This window comes from Muscardinus avellanarius (assembly GCF_963383645.1).
Source record: "Muscardinus avellanarius genome assembly, chromosome: 1".
Lineage (NCBI taxonomy): Eukaryota > Metazoa > Chordata > Mammalia > Rodentia > Gliridae > Muscardinus > Muscardinus avellanarius.
Genome location: NC_137786.1, coordinates 145343936 through 145364975, shown reverse-complemented (window position 1 = coordinate 145364975; position 21040 = coordinate 145343936). Strand labels below are relative to the sequence as shown.

At 41.7% G+C, this 21040-nt stretch overlaps 1 protein-coding gene across 1 annotated transcript in view; it reads right to left on the bottom strand.

Annotated features, from left to right (window-relative positions):
• EXPH5 (exophilin 5) overlaps positions 1-21040 on the bottom strand; it is a gene marked incomplete at its 3' end in the record, with an annotated part of 94746 nt that overhangs the window by 10083 nt on the left and 63623 nt on the right. The window contains exons 3-5 of the mRNA XM_080717683.1: positions 20310-20472; positions 10152-10200; positions 3371-3509 (exon numbers count right to left, since the gene is read on the bottom strand). Of these exons, the coding sequence (XP_080573809.1) occupies positions 3371-3509; positions 10152-10200; positions 20310-20472 (351 nt within the window). The remainder of the gene's footprint in view (positions 1-3370; positions 3510-10151; positions 10201-20309; positions 20473-21040) is intronic.

Genomic DNA, 21040 nt, shown 5'->3' with positions numbered 1-21040 from the left:
CCAGGAAACTTATAGAACTCCCTTTAGACTGGGTCAGAGGAAAGGTTCCCCATGCCACATAATTGTCAAAATGACCAATGTGGAAGCCAAGCAGAGAGTCTTAAAGGCAACAAAAACAAAAGGCTAAGTGACATTCAGAGGCAACCAATTAGAATCACTCCAGACTTCACAAACCAAGTCATGAGAGCCAGAAGGGCTTGGAGTAACATATTCCAAACTCTGAAAGAAAACAACTTCCAGCCAAAAATTTTCTACCCAGCAAAACTGTCTATTAAATTAGATGGGGAAATAAGAAGCTTCTATGACAAACAGAAACTGAAGGAATTTATGTCTTCAAAACCAGTGCTAGACAGGCATGGTGGTGCATGCTTGTAATCCCCGCGCTTGGTAGGCGGAGAGAGGAGGATCGCGCAGGTTCGAAGCCAGCCACGCTGGCTTAGGAGACCCTATTTCCAAATTTAAAAATTATATAAAATAGGTCTGGGAGTGTAGCCCGGAGGTAGAAGGGCTTCCAAGAACCCCAGTACCACACACACACACAAAAACAAACAACAAAAAAAACAGTGCTAGAGAAAATACTCAAAGAGATTAACTACAAAGAAGAAATAGGTAATACACACCAGAAACAGAGAAACAAGATTTTCCATTCAGCAGACAACTAAGCAAAGAAGAATAAACAGTATTTCAAACAGAAATAAAATCTTAACATGTTAGGAATTAAAAGTTCTTTCAATAATCACACTGAATGTAAATGGCCTCATTTCCCCAATAAAAAGACATAAAGTGGCAAAATGGATTAAAAACCAGAATCCATCCATCTGTTGCTTACAAGAAACACACTTTACAAGTAAAGATAGGAACAAACTCAAGGTAAAGAGCTGGAGCAAGGTAATTCATGTTAAGTAGCCATCCTAACAAATGTAAAGTAGCATTTCACTATAGTTTTTATTTGTATTTCCTTAATAATTAGTTATATTATGATAATGATGAGCAATATTCATGTGTTTATTGGCCATATAAAAATCTTTGGAGATTCATTACCTATTTTAGTCTTTTACCTATTTCTAAATTGTATTGTTTGCTTTTATTGTTGAAAATTTTTAGGATTTCTATTTGGAATATTAATATACCTTCAGATATAGTATTTGAAAATATTTTATCCCATTTTATCAGTAACTTTTAATTTGGTTTACATTGTCTTTGGATGTACAATTTTTTTTGAATTTTTTTATGAAGTTTGTTTATTCTTTTGTTGCCTGTGCCCAGGAAATCCCTGCCAATTTCAGTGTTGTGAAGTTTTATGACCCAGGTTTCCTTCTAAAAGTTTATAGTTTTAAGATTTACATTTAGGTCTTTTATTTATTTTGAGTTCATATTTGTATATGGTATTAGGTAAGGGTCCAATTTTATTCTTTTTCATGTAATCATTATTCAACAATATTTAGTGAAAAGATTATTATTTCCTTCACCAAATGTTCTTGGAAACCTTGTCAAAAATAACTGGACCATATATGGAAGAATTTATTTCTAGGCTTTTTATTTTACTCCACTGGTTTATATATCTGCTTTTATAGCAGTATTTCACTGTTTCAAATATTGTAGCTTTATACGGTTTGAAATCAGAAAATGTACATCTTCTAGCTGTGTTCTTTTTTGAGATCATTTTGGGTATTTAGAGTTTATATTTCATGTTAGGTTAGATTTTTTCTGAAAAAAAAAAAGTATGACAGTTTCACCTTAAAAAAAAAAAAAGAAATATCCTCTGGTAAGAAAGAAAACAAGAAAGAAATATTATCTCTAAGTGATCAAAAGTTTGATATCAGACAAATGAATCAGTTATGTGAGATTATCATTGTTAATTCTGAATAAATTGCAATAATATTAAAAATTTAAAAAAGAAACAAGTTTCAGCAAAAAAAAAAAAAAAAAAAAAAAGAACTGGGGATGCATTTCAGTGGTAGAGCACTCCTGGGTTCAATCTCCAGAACCAAAAAATAAAATAATCAAATGGCAATAAATAAATAAATGACTAAAAAATAGGGCTGGGGGTGTAGCTTGAAGGTAGAACAGCCCCTGGGTTCCATCCCCTGTACCACCAAAAAAAAAAAAAAAAAAAAAAAAAAAGCAATTAGAAAAACAAACTGCTCTAACTCTAAGAGGAAAATTCTCTACATGATGTACATTCACAAACATATCAAAGCCAATCACTAAGTGAAACATGAGAAGGAGGGAGGGGGAGGGAATGGGGTGGGAACTGGGGAGGGATAAATGACGTGATGTGTGCATGTATGCCTCTACCATCTTGTACCCCATTTAAAATGTATGACTACAATGCACCAATAAAAAAATAATAATAAAGAATAAAAAAATAGGGCTGGGGGTGTCGTTCAGAGGTAGAATGCCCCTGGGTTCCATCCCCAGTACTGCGTAGGAAAAAAAAAAAACAATAAAGAAAAGAATAGTGGACTTTATAGATCTATTTTGCTTTTACCTGAAGTTAATTATTAAACATTATTACTATTCCATATATTTATCAGTCGTTGATCTGTGATTATTTGCTTAGATTATATTAAACCATAAGGATCTCCAATATTTGTGTCAATAGCCTATATCAGTAACCTCTTTGGATAAGATAAACAAGAGCTTGGAAAATAAAGTCTAAAGTTTGATATGTTTTGAGCACTTGGATTCTAACTGTAATTCTTCTCCTTCTTCTCATTTTCCTCCTCCTCCTCCTCCTCCTCCTCCTCCTCCTCCTCCTCCTCCTCCTCCTCCTCCTCCTCCTCTTCCTCTTCCTTCTCCCTCCTTCCTCCTCCTCCTCCTTCTCCTTCTTTTTCTTCCCCTTCCCCTTATTTTTATTCTTTTTTTTTTTTTTTGGTGGTACTGGGGTTCCTGGAAGCCCTTTTACCTCCGGCTACACTCCCAGACCTATTTTTATATTTTTATTTGGAAACAGGGTCTCTTAAGCCAGCACGGCTGGCATCAAACCAGCAAACCAGCGCAATCCTCCTGTCTCTGCCTCCCAAGCGCGGGGATTACAAGCGTGTGCCACCACGCCCAGCTTCTTATTCTTATTCTTATTTCTTATTCTTCTTATTCTTCCTTTTTTGCGGTACTGGGGATGGAACCCAGGGGCATTCTATCTCTAAACTACACCCCCAGCCCTATTTTTTATTCTTTATTTTGAAACAGGGTCTCACTAAGTTGCAAAGGGCCTCACTAAGTAGCTGAGACTGTGAACTGTGATCCTCTCGTCTCAGCCTCCCAAGTGCTGGGTTTACAAGCATGCGCTACTCTGCCCAGTTTGTAATTCTTATTTCCTTCCCTTTAGTACTAGGAGTTCCAAAAGTGATTTAACACATGAACTTACCTTGGAAAAACTCACTCTCCAGAACGGAAGCATCCCATGGAGGCTCCAGGCCGCTTCCCTCCCTCATGATGGCGGGCTTGGGGACAAACGCGCTGTCCACCGGTTGATTATCCAGAGGTGAGTTATATAATTTCGCCTGCTAATTTTCAAGTAAAAACATAATATTATTTCTGGACCTTCTTTAGCCAAAATGTTCACATGTTCCTACAAAAATGTCACATGCTCAAAATGTCACCAGGTGGGCATGGTGCTGCACACCTCTAATCCGCATACTTGAGAGGCTAAGACAGAAGGATTGCGGGTTGGAGGCCAGCCTCAGCAATTTAGTAAGACCTAGTTTCAAAATAAAAAAAATAAAATGATATAGCTTGTAGTTAGAATGTTCCTGGGTTCAATTCCCAGTATCAAAACAAACAAACAAACGAACAAACAGACAAACAAACAAACAAACACAGAAATACCTAGTCCAAGGACTACAAATCAATCTTCTGCCATTTGCAACCGATAATAAACTTCTCTGTACCCATGTTAATCATTTTTATTAATTATGAATGTTTAATCAATATACAGAGCCTCTCTCTGTCAAGTTTTCCTACAAACTTAAATAGAATTGCACATATTTTATGGGGGAGGGTGGTTTCTGGCAATCCATAAAGAAATTACTCTTTCCAGTTGAGAGTATTGTCTTCTGGCCCCTAATGGCTGAAATTTTAGATTTCCCAACACTGTGCTTAGTATGTCAAGGACATGTTAGTTGAAGTTCATTGTGGACTTTAGGATTTATGAAATTGGAGGATTTAGGAAAAAAATGGTGTTTCTATCCAGAGGAAATCTAGAATGATCAAGCCCACCCCAACCCAGACAACCATGAGGAATTAGTTCTGAAAGAGATCGCTCTTTCTTTACTTTTTTTTTTTTTTTTTTTTTGGGTGGTGGTACAGGTGATTGACCCTAGGGGCTCTCTACCATTGAACTATTTGAAACAGGGTCTCATTAAGTTGCCTAGGCTGGCCTCGAATCCTCCTGTCTCAGCTTCCCAACTGAAACAAAAGATGTCTGATTTAGTAGGTCTGGAACAAAAGCGCTTAAAAGCATCATCTGTGTATGTGTGTGCGTGGGCATGCGTGTGCACATGCACACATGTGTGTTGGTACTGGGGATTGAACCCAGGAGCATTCTACCTCCCAGTTATACCCCTATCCCTATTTTTTTCTTCATTTTGAAATAGGGTCTTGCTAAGTTCCCAAGGTCTCGCTAAATTGTTGAGTCTGGCCTTAAGCCTGTGATCCTCCTGTCAGAGCCTCCCTAATACTGGGATTATAGGCATATGCCACCGTGCCAGGCTTATAAATTTTTAAATTATTGCTAATTTAAAAAGATTTAGGAGACGGATAAATAGCTAAAGTAGTTGTTTTCTTTTTACTAGAAAATGTTTATCTTGATTTCATCCCGTCCAACCACTGCCCTACTTTCAAGCCTGAATTGTTTTCATAACCTTAGAATAATTATCCACACCCACATTTTCACTCTCTTTGCCAAAACTCCATTTGCATTTCCTCTGTTAAACTGGCTCAGTCACCCATCATCCCGAACTCCGCCTCGGCTCCTCCTGCAGTGATCCTCAGCTGGGCCTGCTAAGCTTCCCTTTCTAGTTTCTTAATTCCAGTTCACCCTTCCTCTTAATTCTGCCACCCACCCTTGGTCTCCTGAATCCCTCTCCTGCCCAAGAGTTCCACTCTAATTTCTTCTCACCTTTAATGTCTAAGACCAGATGTCTGAGCTTTCCAAAGCTTTGACTTTTTAATGTTTTCAAAGTTTTTTTTTTTTTTAAATCCAGATCTTTTTAACCCTACCTTCCTCACAGTCTAGAGTTTTCACTCTTGCCTATTTTTTATTTCTTAAGGTCTAGGTTAGTTTATTCTTATAGATGACTGCCCAGATTTCATTGACTTGTTTTCTGGTCCACAGGCAGGCCACAAGTGACTAGTCTCAGGTGATTTAAGAATAAGGATGAAAGGCTCTCATAACTTATTGGTCATTGGGTATCATTCAACACACAAATATAAAATTAAGTAATTAAAAAAAAGCCGGGCGTGGTGGCATACTCTTGTAATCCTAGCATTCAGGAGGCTGAGACGGAAGGATGGTGTTTCGCAAACAGCCTCAGCTACTTAGTGAGGCCCTCTGCAACTTGTTGAGACCCTGTTTCAAAATAAAGAATAAAAAACAGGGCAGGGGGTGTAGCTTGGTGGTTGAATGCCTGTGGGTTCTATCCCCAGACCCGCCAAAAAAAAAAAAAAAAAAAAAAAGAATTGAACAGACGTTAGAATCCAAACATAATTATAGTGAGATATCAATTAGCTATAATAAAACCTTGAAAAAACCTTGAGTTACTCATTTGAGAATTCAGAACAAAGTTTATTTAAAATGTTCTATTTTGTTCCCTGCCTAATATCTCTCAAAAAAAAATTTTTTTTTTTTTTTTTTTTTTTGGTGTTCCTCCCAGTTATATCCCTGGCCCGATTTTATTTTTATTTTGAAACAGGGTCTTGCTAAGTTGCTGAATCTGGCTGCAAACCTGTGATCCTCCTGTCGTAGCTTCCCAAGCACTGGGATTACAAGCCTGGCCACTTTTTATTTGTGACAACAATTAATCGTGGATCTTATAAATCTCTCCTTCCCACATCTGCAGTTGGGGCAGAATAGATATGTCTGCTCCAGAGACTACCAAACTTTGCTGTAGACCACAGTGCCTTCCTGGCAGCTTCTGGGATCACGTTGTTCAGTGAAAGTTTGCAGTGAAATGGAAGATGCATGGGCTGGGGATGGAAGGAAGAGCCTCCCGAGCCTGGGGAGGGTTGCTCAGCTGAGACCCTGCCATCACTTCCTTTGGTCATATTTCTGACCGGATCCTCCGCTTCATGACCAACCCTATTCACCGAACATGTTCAGGATGCTTCCAACACACAGAGACGTACATCACACAGCCAAGAGGATATATCGAGTTTTATTCACACTTGGCCTTAACACAGCAAGGATTTTGTTTTATTTTTTTAGTAATAAAACTCTCGCCAAAACATAACTGCTAGTTAAAGGTTGGTATCCGACATAAAGAAGATTTCACATTATTGCTGCTTTATCTACCCCTAACTTTTATCTGAGTAATGTGTGAGGTATTATTATTAATTTGATATTGGGGGTTAAATGCAGGGACATTCTACCTCTGAGGTATACCGCCAGCCCTTTTAAAATGTTTATTATTTTAACAGTGTTTCATTAAGTTGTTGAGGGTCTCACTAAGTTCCTGAGGCTGGCCTTGAACCTGTGATCCTCCCTCCTGTCTCCGCCTTCCAAGTACTGGGATTACAGGCGTGCACTACCACATCCAGAGAGATATTAATAATAATACATATAGAATATATATATATAGAATATATATTATTAATAATTAATAATATATATCAGCAATTAAACATTGATTATGGTAGACAGTATGTTAAGGGCTTTGTATGGGTGACTTTATTTCACTATTTGAATAAAGCTATGAGGTTGGTAGTGCTACTATCCTTCATTTGAGAAAATGGAATTATCTAGCCACTCTGTACCTTAGTTTCTTTTTTGGTAAAGTAGAAATAACAACAAGAAGAACAACATCAAGCTTATAGGGTTACCATAAGGAGTAAATGAACGAATAGCTATAAAATCCGAGGGAGTGTTAGAGCCGAGTGTAGCGGTGTACACCTGTAATCTCAGTACTTGGGAGGAGGCTGAGACAGGAGGATCACAGATTTGTGTTCAGCCTCAGCAGTATAGTGACATCCTCAGCAACTTAGCGAGACCCTGTTTCAAAATAAAAATAAAGCCAAGTGTGGTCATGCATGCCTGCAATCCCAGTCAGTACTTGGGAGGCTGAGAGAAGAGGATCACAGGCTCGCGGCCAGCGTCAGCAACGTAGCAAGACCCTCTGCAACTTAGTGAGATTCTGTTTCAGAATTAAAAAATACAGCCCAGTGTGGTGGCACACGCTTGTAATCCCAGCATTTGGGAGGCTGAGTCAGAAGGTTTGCAGTTTGAGGACAGTCTCAGCTACTTAGTGAAGCCCTTTGAAACTCAGTGAGACCCTGTTTCAAAATAAAGAATAAAGAATAGGGCTGGGGTGCAGCTCAGAGGTAGAATGCCCCTGGGTTCCATCCCAGGTGACACACACACACACACACACACACACACACACACACACACACCACACACATAGAATTAAAAATAAAAATAGGACTAGGGGTCTAGGGGTATAGCTTAGAGATAGAATTCCCCTGGGTCCAATATTCAGTAACACACACACACACACACACACACGCACACGCACACACACAGAGCAAAATAAATAAAAATAAAAACAGCGAGGGTGCCAGGCATGGTGGCGCACGCTTGTAATCCCAGCATTTGGGAGGCTGAGACAGGAGGATCCAGGTTTGCAGACAGCCTCAGCTACTTAGTGAGGCCCTCTGCAACTCAGTGAGACCCTGTTTCAAAATATAGAATAAAAAATACGGCTGGGGGTATAGTTTGGAAGTAGAATGCCCCTGGTTCCATCCCCAGTACGGCAAAACAAAACAAAACAAAACAAAACAACAGCTAGGGGTGTAGCTCCGAGGTAAAATGCCCCTGGGTTCAATCCCCAGTATCAAACCAAACAACACAACAACAAACTCTTAGAACAGTGTATCCCACTTAGTAATTCTTTACTGGTGGCTATTACTATTCTCGGGAGTTACAGGTAATTTTCTGAAAGACTTCTGCTGGTATTTAAAGCTCAATGAGCTGGAAACTGTGTCCCACAGGACTAGAGGCCAGAGTTCCAGAATGCTGGGTTTCAGGATCTCAGTCACATTCTCAAATTCGGTCCATAAAAGAGGCTGAGTAAAACAAGGCCTTTCTATCACTGAAATCCACTGGACTGGACTGCCTGCAGTTCTGACGTGGTTAAAGCAACAAGCCTTCTGTCAGCAAGTAACCTTAGAACATCTGAGAACTTCCTGGGGCAGCCAAACCTGCAGAACAGCTGTCAGAGCTGAAACACAAGTGCAGTGATGCTATCAAAGGCCTTGGTAAAGTCAAGGGATTGATTTCTCAAGATAACCCTCAGTGTGTTGTGTCTGCTTTCCCCATAGGTCATCTCTAGGGATGTCATTTCTGGCTTAAAGCCACTTATTCATGTTTTCTTTCAGTTACTGAACGCTCAGGCTGTGCCAGGCAGGGAAGATACAGGCAGCTGTGACACGTATCTGTGTCTGGGCATCACACAACTCAGTGTGCTAAGTGCCACGGTGGCCCCAGGGCCATGGAGATGGCAGTATCGCCCAAGAGTAGGCACAACCAGAGTTTGTTCAAAGATAAGAAGTGGCTAAGTGGCCCGGGCTATAATTTTTTTTTTTTTTTTTTTTTTTGGAGTGGGGATTGAACCCAGGAGCATTCTATCCCCAAGCTATACCCCCGGCCCTAATTTATTTTTTGTTTTGAAACAGGATCTCACTAAGTTGCTGAGGGCCTCACTAAGATGCTGAGGCTGGCCGCGAACCTGTGATCCTCCTGTCCCAGCTTTCCAGATACTGGGATTACAGGTGTGCACCACTACAGCTTCTGCTTTTTATGATGCCTATTAACTGGGAGCCGCAGCCCCTGGCTGGAGTCCCTTGTTTTGCCAGCTCTTCCTTCTTAGATCTGTGTACTCTGAGCCGTGAAACAGTGAAACGAAAGTGGGAAAGATATCTATTGATCGTCAAGCTGGATTTTCATATCCTAAGAATGCTAAATTAGCTCTTTCCATTTTATAAGTTCTAGGCATTCACATTTATTTTTTATATACATTTTTCATCTAATTTTTTTTTAGTAACCTCTGCTTCTCAAGCAGCAGAGGATAGTTAGTTTGAGTGCATCCAGGAAAGTTGGGGGTATAGAAGCATCCTGAAATGGGGCTCTGTCTCCTTAGAAAGCAAAGCTGAAGCTGGGTGTGTTGGTGCATGCCTGTAACCCCGGTACTTGGGAGGCTGAGACACGAGGATCGTATGTTCAAGGCTCACCCTAGCAACTTAGTGAGACCCTTTAAAAAAAAGGAAAAACAAGCCAGGTGTGATGGTGCAGGCCAGCCTCATCAACTTAGGGTATAGCTAAAGAGGTAGAATGCCCCTTGGTCTAGACTTCAGAACCAAACCAAACCAAACAAAACAAAACAGAAAGCAGAAACAGAAAACTTAAAGCTCCTAAATCTCTTGAGTGTGTGAAGACAGGGTTGTGTTTGAAGTTAATGAGCCTTTGGTGGAGCGAGGGTCATGCTAGGTCAGTCACCTCCTATAAATCTGTTCCGGCCAAGGTACCTCTCACTTCTCAGTGGTTTCCTCTTGGAATATAAATGATGATCACACTTACAGAGGGTCCAGTCCAGACCACACCAGCCTACAAAGCTGCCTGTGGCCTCCTCTTGCCTCTCCCTCCATCTGACTCTTTAGGGCTGTACGGTAGCAACACCTGGTGAATGTCAGGAATGCGGTTGTGGCCTGGGTGGGAACACCAGGTGACACCCCTTCCTGGTGGAGCCTCATGCAGCGTGCACTGGACCCTTCCAGGTCCAGAGCCAACTGGAAATCAACCATCCTTGAGAGATTGGAGCTCTCAAGGAGAAATCTGAGCTTCTAAAGTAAATCTGAAGCTGAGCCAAGGGAAGCCAACCTGGGACTACAGGAACTCTGAATTTTTTAGTGTGACCTATAGTTCTTTGACTACTTACCACAGTTGGTCCCCTCACAGACATGGGTGATCCTACATGGCCATTACATCTGTGGAAAGAAGTAAGAAAATAATTTCTCTGAGGAGCCTAACTTTCACCAGGAGGAAAATCAATAGCACATTTACCATTGAATGTTGGTATCTTGAAAAAGTATTATACCATTATTATTAGTAGTAGTATTGTCATTATTATTATTATTATTATTATTGTTATTATTATTATTTGGTGGTACTGGGGGTGGAACCCAGAGGCTTTCTACCTCCAGGCTATACTCCCAGCCCTATTTTATATTTTATTTTGAAACAGGGTCTCACTAAGTTGCTGAAAGCCTCACTAAGTAGCTGAGGCTGGCTTTGAACCTGCGCGATCCTCCTGTCTCAGCTTTCCAAGCGCGGGGATTACAAGTGTGCGCCATCACGTCCGGCTATTTATTATTTTGATACTAGAGGTTGTACTCAGAGGCATTCTACCTCTGAGTCACAACCCCAGCCTTATTTTATTTTTCATTTTGAAACAGGGTCTTGCTAGGTTGCAGAGGGCCTTGCTAAGTTACTGAGTCTGTCCACAAACCTGCACTTCTCCTGTCTCAGCCTCCCAAGTACTGAGCTCATAAGCATGCACCACCACACCTGGTTCTGAATTCAAGGTCTAATATACTGTACTGACTCAGAGCTCTTTTATTTTATTTATTTGTTTATTTGCAGTACTGGGGATGGAACTCAGTGGCATTCTATCTCCAAGCTATACCCCCAGCCCTATTTTTTATTCTTTATTATTATTCTTTATTATTATTATTATTATTATTATTATTATTATTATTATTGTGGGGGGGTGCTGCGGGTGGAACACAGGGCCTTTTCTACCTCTGGGCTATACTCCAAAACCTATTTTTTTATACTTTATATGGAAACAGAGTCTCACTAAGTTGCTGAGAGCCTCACTAAGTAGCTGAGGCTGGCTTCGAACCTGTGCGATCCTCCTGTCTCAGCCTCCCAAGCGCTGGGATTACAAGCGTGCGCCACCACGCCCGTCTCAGAGCGCCTTTTGAAATTAGGCCATTTCCACCACCAAAAGAACAGCAAGGAAAATACTGAGTTAAACAAATTGGGACTCTAAGTTGGAAGAGTCCAAAGTGGGAAGGCACAGCTTTCTTTCTTTCAAATTCCTAGCTTCTTTGTGGCTCAGGAAATTTGAGCAGAAAATCCGGAAAGTCAAATAATTTTATATGTTAAAGAGATCCACATATATTTTACAGCTTAGCTCAGAGTTTAAACAGAAATTTAAATCAATATTGTGAACATTTTTATATTATTCAGAAATACTACTACCTCTACTAAGGTTAAATACAGATTGAGTATTCTTTATCTGAAAAGCTTAGGACCAGAAGTATTTTGGATTTCAAGTGTTCTTTTTTATTTTCTTCCTTCTTTTTTTGAATTTGGGAAGATTTGAATATAGCTATAAGATATCTTGGGGATGGGACCTAAATCTAAGCCTGAAATTCATTTATGTTTCATATATACCATGTACACATAGCCTGAAAGTAATTCTATACAGTATTTTGAGTGCACCTGCATTTTGTGACCTATTACATGAGGTTAGGTGTGGAATTTTCCATTTGTGGTGTCATGTCACCTCTCAAAAGTCTCATATTTTTGTGCTCGCTTCAGCAGAACATATACTAAGTGTCCCATATTTTGGAACATTTTGAAATTCTGGGTTCGGGATGCTTGTATTTTTATTCTTCTCCGTAAACATTTATCGAGCCTGCATTCCGCCTACATGCTATGTACTATTTTGAGCTCTTTTGAAGAAACAAATATGACTGATACAGGGAACTGTTCTGTCAGGGTTTTTAACAGTGGAAAAGACTAGATACATAAAGAGCCAAAATATAAGCCAAGATTTGATAAGGACAAGACAGACATATAAGTGAAATGCACTAAAAAGTCAGAGGAGCTCGTAACCACTTCGTGGGGGTAAAGAGGTAGTGAGGGGGAGAAGGTGGAGGGAACAGGTACAGAGAGGCTAAAGAAAGACATGAACAGCCCTTGAAAGGGGGGTTGGGAACCAGCAAGTAATTCAGTTTGCCTGGAGCCAAGAGTACATACGGAGTGTGCAGGTTCTCCTCAGACCCCCGCTAGGCTGCAGCCCTCGCAGCACATCCCGCAGCCCAGCTCTCACCAGCTGGCCTGGCCAGGCAACAAGAGGCAAGTTTCTGAGCAAGGCAGGTGGGTGGAAGATGCCAGAGGACCAGAGGATGCCTGGACCACAGTTGGGACCAAGCATCACCAAGTGCAAGTGTGTGTGTGGTGAGTGGAAGGACGCACAGGCATTGGAGGTGTGTGGTTGTGTGTGCCACTGTGGCCTTCGGTAGGAGGGACCAGGACTCAGCTGCCTGGAGACCCAATGTCTTTGCACCCACAGCAGGCTGTCCACCAGCTAGTATGTGTTTCTGATTAACACAGTTTCCATTTATAGAGGACAATTTCCATTAAGGGACTATGCTGGTAAAAGCCCTCCACACCTGGCCATGTCAGGAGATACATGGATACCTCATCTGCATTTACTCTCAAGTGCTACTGATGCCATGTCTTAGAGATCTCACAAATATCCCCACTTCTCCATCTCCAGTCATTCTGCCCGATATTAACCTTCCACAGTTTTTCTTCTTTACTCCCGTCTATCCTTCACCAACAGAAAGGTCTGTCTAAAACGCAATCTAGATATTTTCAGTCCCCTGTCTAAAAATCTTGCAAGATATTATCCAAAATCTTAACAGGACACAAAGCGTTTCTTTTACCTGGTGAATCACCTGGCTCACCCCTCACCTGTCCACCCTCATCTCTGCGTGCGCCGTTCCTCCTAGGTCTCTGTACTAGAGACTTGTCAATTTAATTCCACCTCTGTTGTCCTCTCTACTTTTCATACCCTTGTAGATAGTATTCTGAAATTCTCCCTCAATAGAGCAGGGCAGGGCTCAGGGATATTCTTTTCTAACTAAAATAATGGCTGATTTATCCTCCAGGTATTGGACGAGCTCCACTTGGATGGCCACAGGCAGTTCAGACCCTACAAGTCCAAACTAGGCTCCCCGTCCTCCTTCTATCTCACGCCATCCTATCCAACCAATCAACAAATCCTGTTCATCCAAACTCCTAAGTCCTTCACAAATGCATCCTCATCTCCACATCTCCATCTTTGCCCTTTTTAAGACATTTATCATCTCTTGCCTTTATTATTTCAATAGCCCCTTAACTGTCCTGTCTCTAGATTTTGTCCCAACCAAACCTATTCTTTATACTAGAGAGATCAGCACAAATTAAATCATGCCACTTCCCTTGCAGGCTTCCCTTTGCTCTTACACAAAAGAGGAAATTCTTTTCTGCAGTCAGAAGGCCTTATTGATCTAGTCCCTGCACATTTTCCAGCCTCTTAACTCCCTTCCTATGTCTCTTCTGGGAATGTGCAGTCAGGAGGCCGCCCAGGTTCCCGACTTGAACACTCAGAGCCTCTGCACATAGTATTCCTTTGCCTCAAACACTTTTCTACCAGCTCTTTGCCTGGCTATGGATCTCACACTTAAAGAGTCATTATAAATGTCTTTTTCTCCAAGGGACTTACTATGTCTTAGTCCAAGATCCCATCCATATTCCCATCTCCATGGTAGCATCATTCTTGTGTTTTTCTCGAGTTCCTTTTTGTTATTTCCATAAGACTGAAGCCTGAGTAGGCAGGGACTGTTTTGCCCTTGTACTGCACATGGTATTCTTATACAGTTTTTACTGAAGAAATGAATGAATGAACGAATGAATGAATGTGTTCATCCTCATCCTCATATATACCGACATATATGTATATGGAAAAGAATATTATGTGATTAACGGCCCTGTTGTGTATGGGATCAAGCCCATGCTCCTTAGTACTGCATTCATGCGTAAGGTTCTGGCCTCTGCCGGTCCCCTGCACCTGCCTCTTACCAGTCCTCACCTTAAACTGACTCGCTGAGCCTCACTGACCTGGATGAAGCGTGTTTTCTCTAGTTTCTGCGTCTTTGCTTAGGTCGTTTGTTTTGCTTGGTATAGCCACTGGACTCTTAATTGCCTAAGCTTAGTTCTACTTGTCCTCCAAAAATTGGCTGCCCTCTTCCAGGAAGCCTTCTTCACCCTTTAGTCTGAGGTAAATGCCTCTCCTCTTTGTTTTCCTGACAAGAATATCATACACCATTCACAAGGCACTGTGATCATCAGTGTGCCTGGCTGTACCCAGGCTATAGCTCAGCCTCCCTATATGAATGCTAAAGAGCTCCCCTTACACAAGACCCCTTACTAGCATTTATTGGAATTTGTCATAATATGCAAGTCCACACGTGTGCGTGTGTGTGTGTGCGCGCACGCACGCGTGTGTGTTACTGAGGATGGAACCCAGGGGTCTTCTACCTCCAAGCTGTAACCTCAGACCTATTTTATATTTTTATGTGGAAACAGGGTCTCACTAAGTTGTTGAGAGCCTCACTCACTACCTGAGGCTGGCTCTGAACCTGCGATCCTCCTGTCTCAACCTCCCGCGTACTGGGATTACAAGCATGCGCCATCATGCCTGGCTCAATGGGCACTTCTTAAAAGTTCTGTGGCGTCCCTCATGCCCAACCACATGCAGGAATTGAGTTTTTCTTTTTTTACCAGACTATAAAATCTTATAGGCAAGAATTTTGCTTTATTTTCACTATTTTATCTCCAGCACTAAACACAATGTCTGATCCTAGGTAGGATTTTGATAAAAGCTTGTTAAATACATGAAATGGAAGCATTTGCTTTGACCTATGCCCAAAATTTTGATATCCCTTACCATAGGGCAATAAGCTAAGATGTAGTGGTCTCAGAACCTGAATGAGCATCCAGGTATCTTGGACAATTAAAAATTTTGAAAAAACTTCTCTGGGCTGGGCGTGGTGGCTCACTCTTGTAATCCCCACACTTGGGAGGCTGAGACAGGAGGATCACACAGGTTCGAAGCCAGCCTCAGCTACTTAGTGAGGCTCTGAGCAACTTAGTGAGACCCTGTTTCCAAGTAAAATATAAAATAGGTCTGGGAGTATAGCCTGGTAGAAAGCCCCTGGGTTCCACCCCTAGTACCACCGAAAAAAAAAAGAAAAAAATCCTCTGTGTCACCGGGTGTGGTGGCGCAAGCTTGAAATCCCAGCATTTGGGAGGTGGAGAATGGAGGATCATGGTTCGAGGACAGCCTCAGCTACTTAGCGAGTCACTTTGCATCTCAGTGATACCCTGTTTCAAAAATAAAAGGACTAAAAAAATAGGGCTGGGGGTGTAGCTCAGAGGTGCAATGCCCCTTGGGTTCCATTCTCAGTAACACACACACACACACACACACACATACACACACACACACACACACACACACAAAAGTTCTCTATGTCCTACTTCAGACCTTCTGAATTAGAATCCCTAGATCAGTCTGGTTACCTGTCATTATTTTTAAATCACTGATGAAATTCTAGGTATGACCAACTAGATCAACTACGAAGCACTGGCCACCCAGGATGGCACTGAAAACCACTCCCGGCCTCGCTCCTGCCACCTGTCACCACAAGCCTGCTGCGCCTCTGTGGACGCCACGCCTAGAGTTGCAGGAGCTTGTGTACTCTGACTTCTTTCCAGTCTAAAAGTCTCAGATCCCTTTATCTTCCTTCTCATAGACACTTAACTAGGAAAGAAGAAGACAAAGGGAGGAAGGGAAATAGGGAGAAGAGAAGAAAATATGAATGAATATTCAAAACATAATCTGCCTTTTAACTTTGCAAAATGCTATTTAACCTCACGCTTCCTGAGGGAGGTTGCCACTGGCGAGTCTGAGCTGCACACGCCCTATGGGTCAGGCAGATTTGGGCATGTCTGAAGAGAAGCTGGGTAGATCCACCAAAGCTCTGCATCTGAAGGAAGAAAAGCACCCGACAGCAACAGAGTAGGGACATGCACACTGTCCCTTCAAGGTCATGGTTGCCACTCAAATCACAAGTGTAGAGAGGAGTCACCGTATGTTAAACACCGTGATAATCCTCAAAGGAAAGAGAACTTCAGGTGTAACTGGTATATGCTCTTTATGAGCCGTATCAACCAGCCCTTGTACTTTCACTTTGTCCTAGACCTTGGGACAACCACAAGTGAAAGAGAAAACCATCCACACCCCTAAAATGGCCATCGCCAAGCGGCAGCAGATGGTTGTACAGCTCTGTGAAGGTGTGTGCATATGAAGGAGTGACTTCCCGGTGGGCACGGCGCTGAGAGCGGAAAAGCGCATCACCTCCCCATGGGTGCCACTGGGGACATCTGGGGGTCTGGTCCGAGAAAGGAACACCCAAGCCGGGCATGGTGGTGCACGCTTGTAATCCCAGCGTTTAGGAAGCTGAGACAGGCGGTTCACGGACAGCCGCAGCTACTATTAGTGATGCCCTTTGCAACTCAGTGAGACCCTGTTTCAAAATAAAGAATTGAAAATAGGGTTGGGGGTGTAGCTCGGAGGTAGAATGCCCCTGGGTTCCATCCCTGATACCATGCACACACACAAAAAGGAACACCCATCAACGCTCTGGGCACGCAGCTCATGCCTTGAATTACTGGACACTCACTGGACGGAGTCTAGGAGACAACAGATATTGAAATTCTGTGGGGGCGCTGAGCACCCTATATCACACACACCAGACACCCCATAACAGGATATAAGCAAGTACGACCTCCAACAGAATGTTGGCGGAAGGCAACACTGTCATGTATGTTCTTTTTCTTGAATTTATTGGCTAGCAATAAATATAAATGTTGATGAACATCTTTTCTTTTTTCCTGGTTTGGGTCAGGTCAATCATTGGCAAATAGCATTAAATTATAGCAGGAGAATTTGGGAGTGGCATAAGTTTGGGAGGAGGGATAAGTCAGACTTAAAACAGAAATGGTAAATCATTTCTTCTTTTTATAAGTTTATGAAGTCACTGTGTTCCCATGTCTTTTTATCCCCCAGTTGTAGGAAAACGAAGCTCCAAGATGCCACATACAGCCCTCCCCTCATCCTCAAGGGCAGATATGTTTCAAGATCCCCCCAGCAGATGCCTACAACTGTGGATAGCACAGAAATAGGAAAATAATATTTTTATTATACATACATTCCTAGGATAAAGTTTCACTCATAAATTGGGTATAGTAAGATTAACAACAACTAGAACAATTACAACAATATACTGTTGTAATACATTACATATATTGCAGTTAGTGACTGCAGTCTCTCTCTCTCTCTCTCTCTCTCTCTCTTTCTCTCTCTTTCTCTCTCTCTCCTCATCTGTCTTTCAATATCTTATTTTACTATCCTGTAGTTTTGAACTGTGTCTGGCTGTGTGTTGCTGTACTTTTATGGGCCGGGTCTTAGTGTATAATTGGTGAAATGAAGAAGACTACTTTTTTTTTCTGAGAAGGATTATTCACTCTCCAGTGTCAGTTAAAAAAAAAAAAAGCTTAAAATAGGAAAAGAAATGTTGTGGCTAATTGAGTTTTTTAGGATTGCACAGAAAGTTGGCTTTTGCACATAGGGGTTGGTTCTTTTTCTCTAATTTGCAAAAGATCCTCTTCACTGCTCGGCTGACTTGTTCTCTAGAGCACCAAGTGTGACAGAGTCCAGCCATGGATGGTTTCGGCAAGTAGAAACCTGGCCCCGCCCGCGCAGGGCGGCCGTGCTGCTCTGGGCTCTGTGCCAGCCCCTCCCATGTGCTCACAGGCCAGGAGGAGCTCCAGAATCAGTCGGTACTTTTTTTTTGGGGGGGGGGGGTCTGGGGATGGAACCCAGAGGCATTTGACCTCCGAGCTATACCCCTGCCCATTTTTATTTTATTATTTATTTTGAAACAGGGTCTCACTGAGTTGCAGAGGGCCTCACTAAGTAGCTGAGGCTGCCTGCAAACCACGATCCTCGGTCTTAGCCTCCCAAAAGTTGGGATTACAAGCGTGCGCCACCACGCCTGGCTTAGAGAATCAGTCTGTATTTTGAAGGTCGGTTGGTTTAGTATAACTGTCAAAAAAAAGTGAAGCCCTGTCTGGGATTACAGAATCCCTGGAGACGGAGGGTGCACAATTGATCTACAACATCACATTCATAAGCATTTTCTTCCCACACTTAGGATTAGTATCCAGATACTTAGGTCATATTCAAATTAAAAATAAAAAGTATGGGGTCTCACATTTTACTTTCCGAAAACTTCTTAGGAGCAAACACCAGTGCTTTCATTATATTTTACACTAGTAGAATTAATAAATATGTATCGATATTAATGATAATGTTAAGATGTTACATGCCCACACTTAGGTTTTGAAAGTAAAATATGTTCAAAGGTGATAAATTATGTTTTCATTTAATTAAATAATTAAATTTGTTTCATGTCTGAGTGCGTGTTATGTTCTTCACTTTGGCTAAAGGAGGTACAAGCCTACCTCAGAAGGACATTTGCTAAACAGAATTTTGCAAATTTTAAGGTTTTTTTTCTCTCTCTTTGGCCTATAGCCAAAACACATGGCTCCGGGAATGAAGATTATAGATCTTTTATCTTCTTTGATCCACTTTTGTAGTCTCTTGCAATGTGAACTTGGAAATAACTTGCCCATACAGTCAACAGGTTTCTCAACTTTTCATTCACTAATGTTAGATCTTTTAGCTATATAAAACACTGCCTCCAGAAAGTCACCCGAAATGCACGTCACATTCCAAATCCCAGGTACCTCGCACACTGGCAACATTTTACTCCTTAAAAGAAATATTTCCTATCCAGAAAAATACTCCTCCATAATTCCTCCCAATGACAGAATTACTAGTGTCACAAACATTTTTTTTTTTTTTTTAAAGCAAAGCAACTCACCTATGCGAAGACTATTTCCTGGCAAGTTACTCTGGTAGGGACAGCCACATAAGCCTACATTTTGCTCAGCTCCTCATTATTTCATCAGAAAAAAAAAAAAAAAAAAGGAGCCGCTGGTGAAAGCTGAAAGTAAAAAACCTTCCATCCACCGGGGAGGGAAGGACAGTTCTCTGCTGGGCTCTGGATCCTTATCACATGCCCCACCAGCTGCCAGTGACCTCCAACACCTTTTATTTAGCACTGCGAAGCCAAGCAGTCTTAATGGTTTGACGGCACACGGGACGCATCACGTGCCAGGCCAACACCTTAAGGGGGAGGGAAGCTTTGCAACCAGGAAGACCGTGCTGAAAATATTTAGCAGTCAGCTCAAAGGCACAGCGGCACAGCGTTGCTTGTTTTTCACAAAACAATCCAACGACACAGTGAGTCAAGATAAACTGACTTACGTGATTCTAAACCAGGAACCATTTGAAACTATGCTTCCACTAGTCTTCCTCTCCCTCAACTTATATTCAAATTCTGGGGAACCACATAGGAATGACTGCCATAAGTGAAATATTTCTCGTAACCATCATGCTTGTGTTTTTTTCCCCTCTGTTTTAGAATTGTTTACCTCTACTCTTTTATTTTGTATTTACTCTCTCTAGTTTTTTTTTTTTTTTTTTTTTTTTTTTTTTAAGGGGTGAGGTTGTATTGGGGATTGAACTCAGGGGCATTCTACCTCTGAGCCTTATCCCCAGCCCTATTTTATTTTGAAACAGGGTCTCACTAAGTTGCTGAACTTGGTCTTGAACCTGTGATACTACTGTCTCAGCCTCCCAAGTACTAGGATCATAGGTATGCACCACCACACCCAGATTCAACTAGTCTTCACACTACAACTCTCCTTATGACCAGGGACACAAGCTCCTCAGAGAAGTGCGTAGCTTTGATTTGAGCATATTTTCTCAACGAAAGCATAGACTACATTCTCAGAGCAGGGGAACAACTGTCAATAACCATTCTCCAACACTTAACGCTCTTTAATCAAGAAGACCACCACCAGGGATGTCTGCAGTTTAGGAACTGGATTTCAGGTTAGTCAAGTTTCACAGTTTCCTAAGAACTTTGTCACGATGTGAATTTCCTTCGTTGATACCTGAACTGAATTCTAAGAATAAACATGAAACACTCGGAACACAAAATGGGGGACTGGCCTCTGATGTCTGACCACTCAGGGGCTGTCCCAGGATCTGAGGTTAACTCACCCTTTCTGTCCCAGCGACTGAAGCTTCAAAGTTTCCTTCCCCGATTTTCTGAATGAGAACAGGGAAGCAAATGATGATCTGAAGCTTGGCCGAGAAGGGACAGATGTGGGGTTTTTTTCATTAGTTATATTTTTACATCTTGATGTTTGTAATTCCACAGGATCTAAAAAAAATGTAAAAAATATTTCACATCATTAAAATATTTTCTGATAAGTGTGTTTGAAAGAACAAGATAGCGGGTCATCTTTTAACATATAGCCTGGATCACAATTCAGTAGATGATCCCTTTCTTCACACCAGCAGTGTTCCTTCTGGTCATATTTTCCCCATGGATGTCCAATACTCCATCTAAGCCAGGAAGTCAAGAAACACATCCAATTTGCACAGTGCTAAACCACTGCATTATTAATTAATTAATTAATTTATATTTATTTTTTGTGGTACTGAGGATTGAACCCGGGGGCATTCTACCCCCAGCTACAGCCCCAGCCTTTTAAATTTCAAAACAGAGTTTCACTAAGTTGTTGAGATTAGCCTCAAACCTGCAACCCTCCTGTCTCTGCCTCTCAAGTACTGGAGTAATAGGCATGTGCTACCATGCCTGACTTGGAGCCACTCTACTTTTAGAAATTGTCATTTTTAGTACTTTAAAACCAGGAGTATACCCGGGCGTGGTGGCGCACGCTTATAATCCCAGCGCTTGGGAGGCTGAGACAGGAGAATCGCACAGG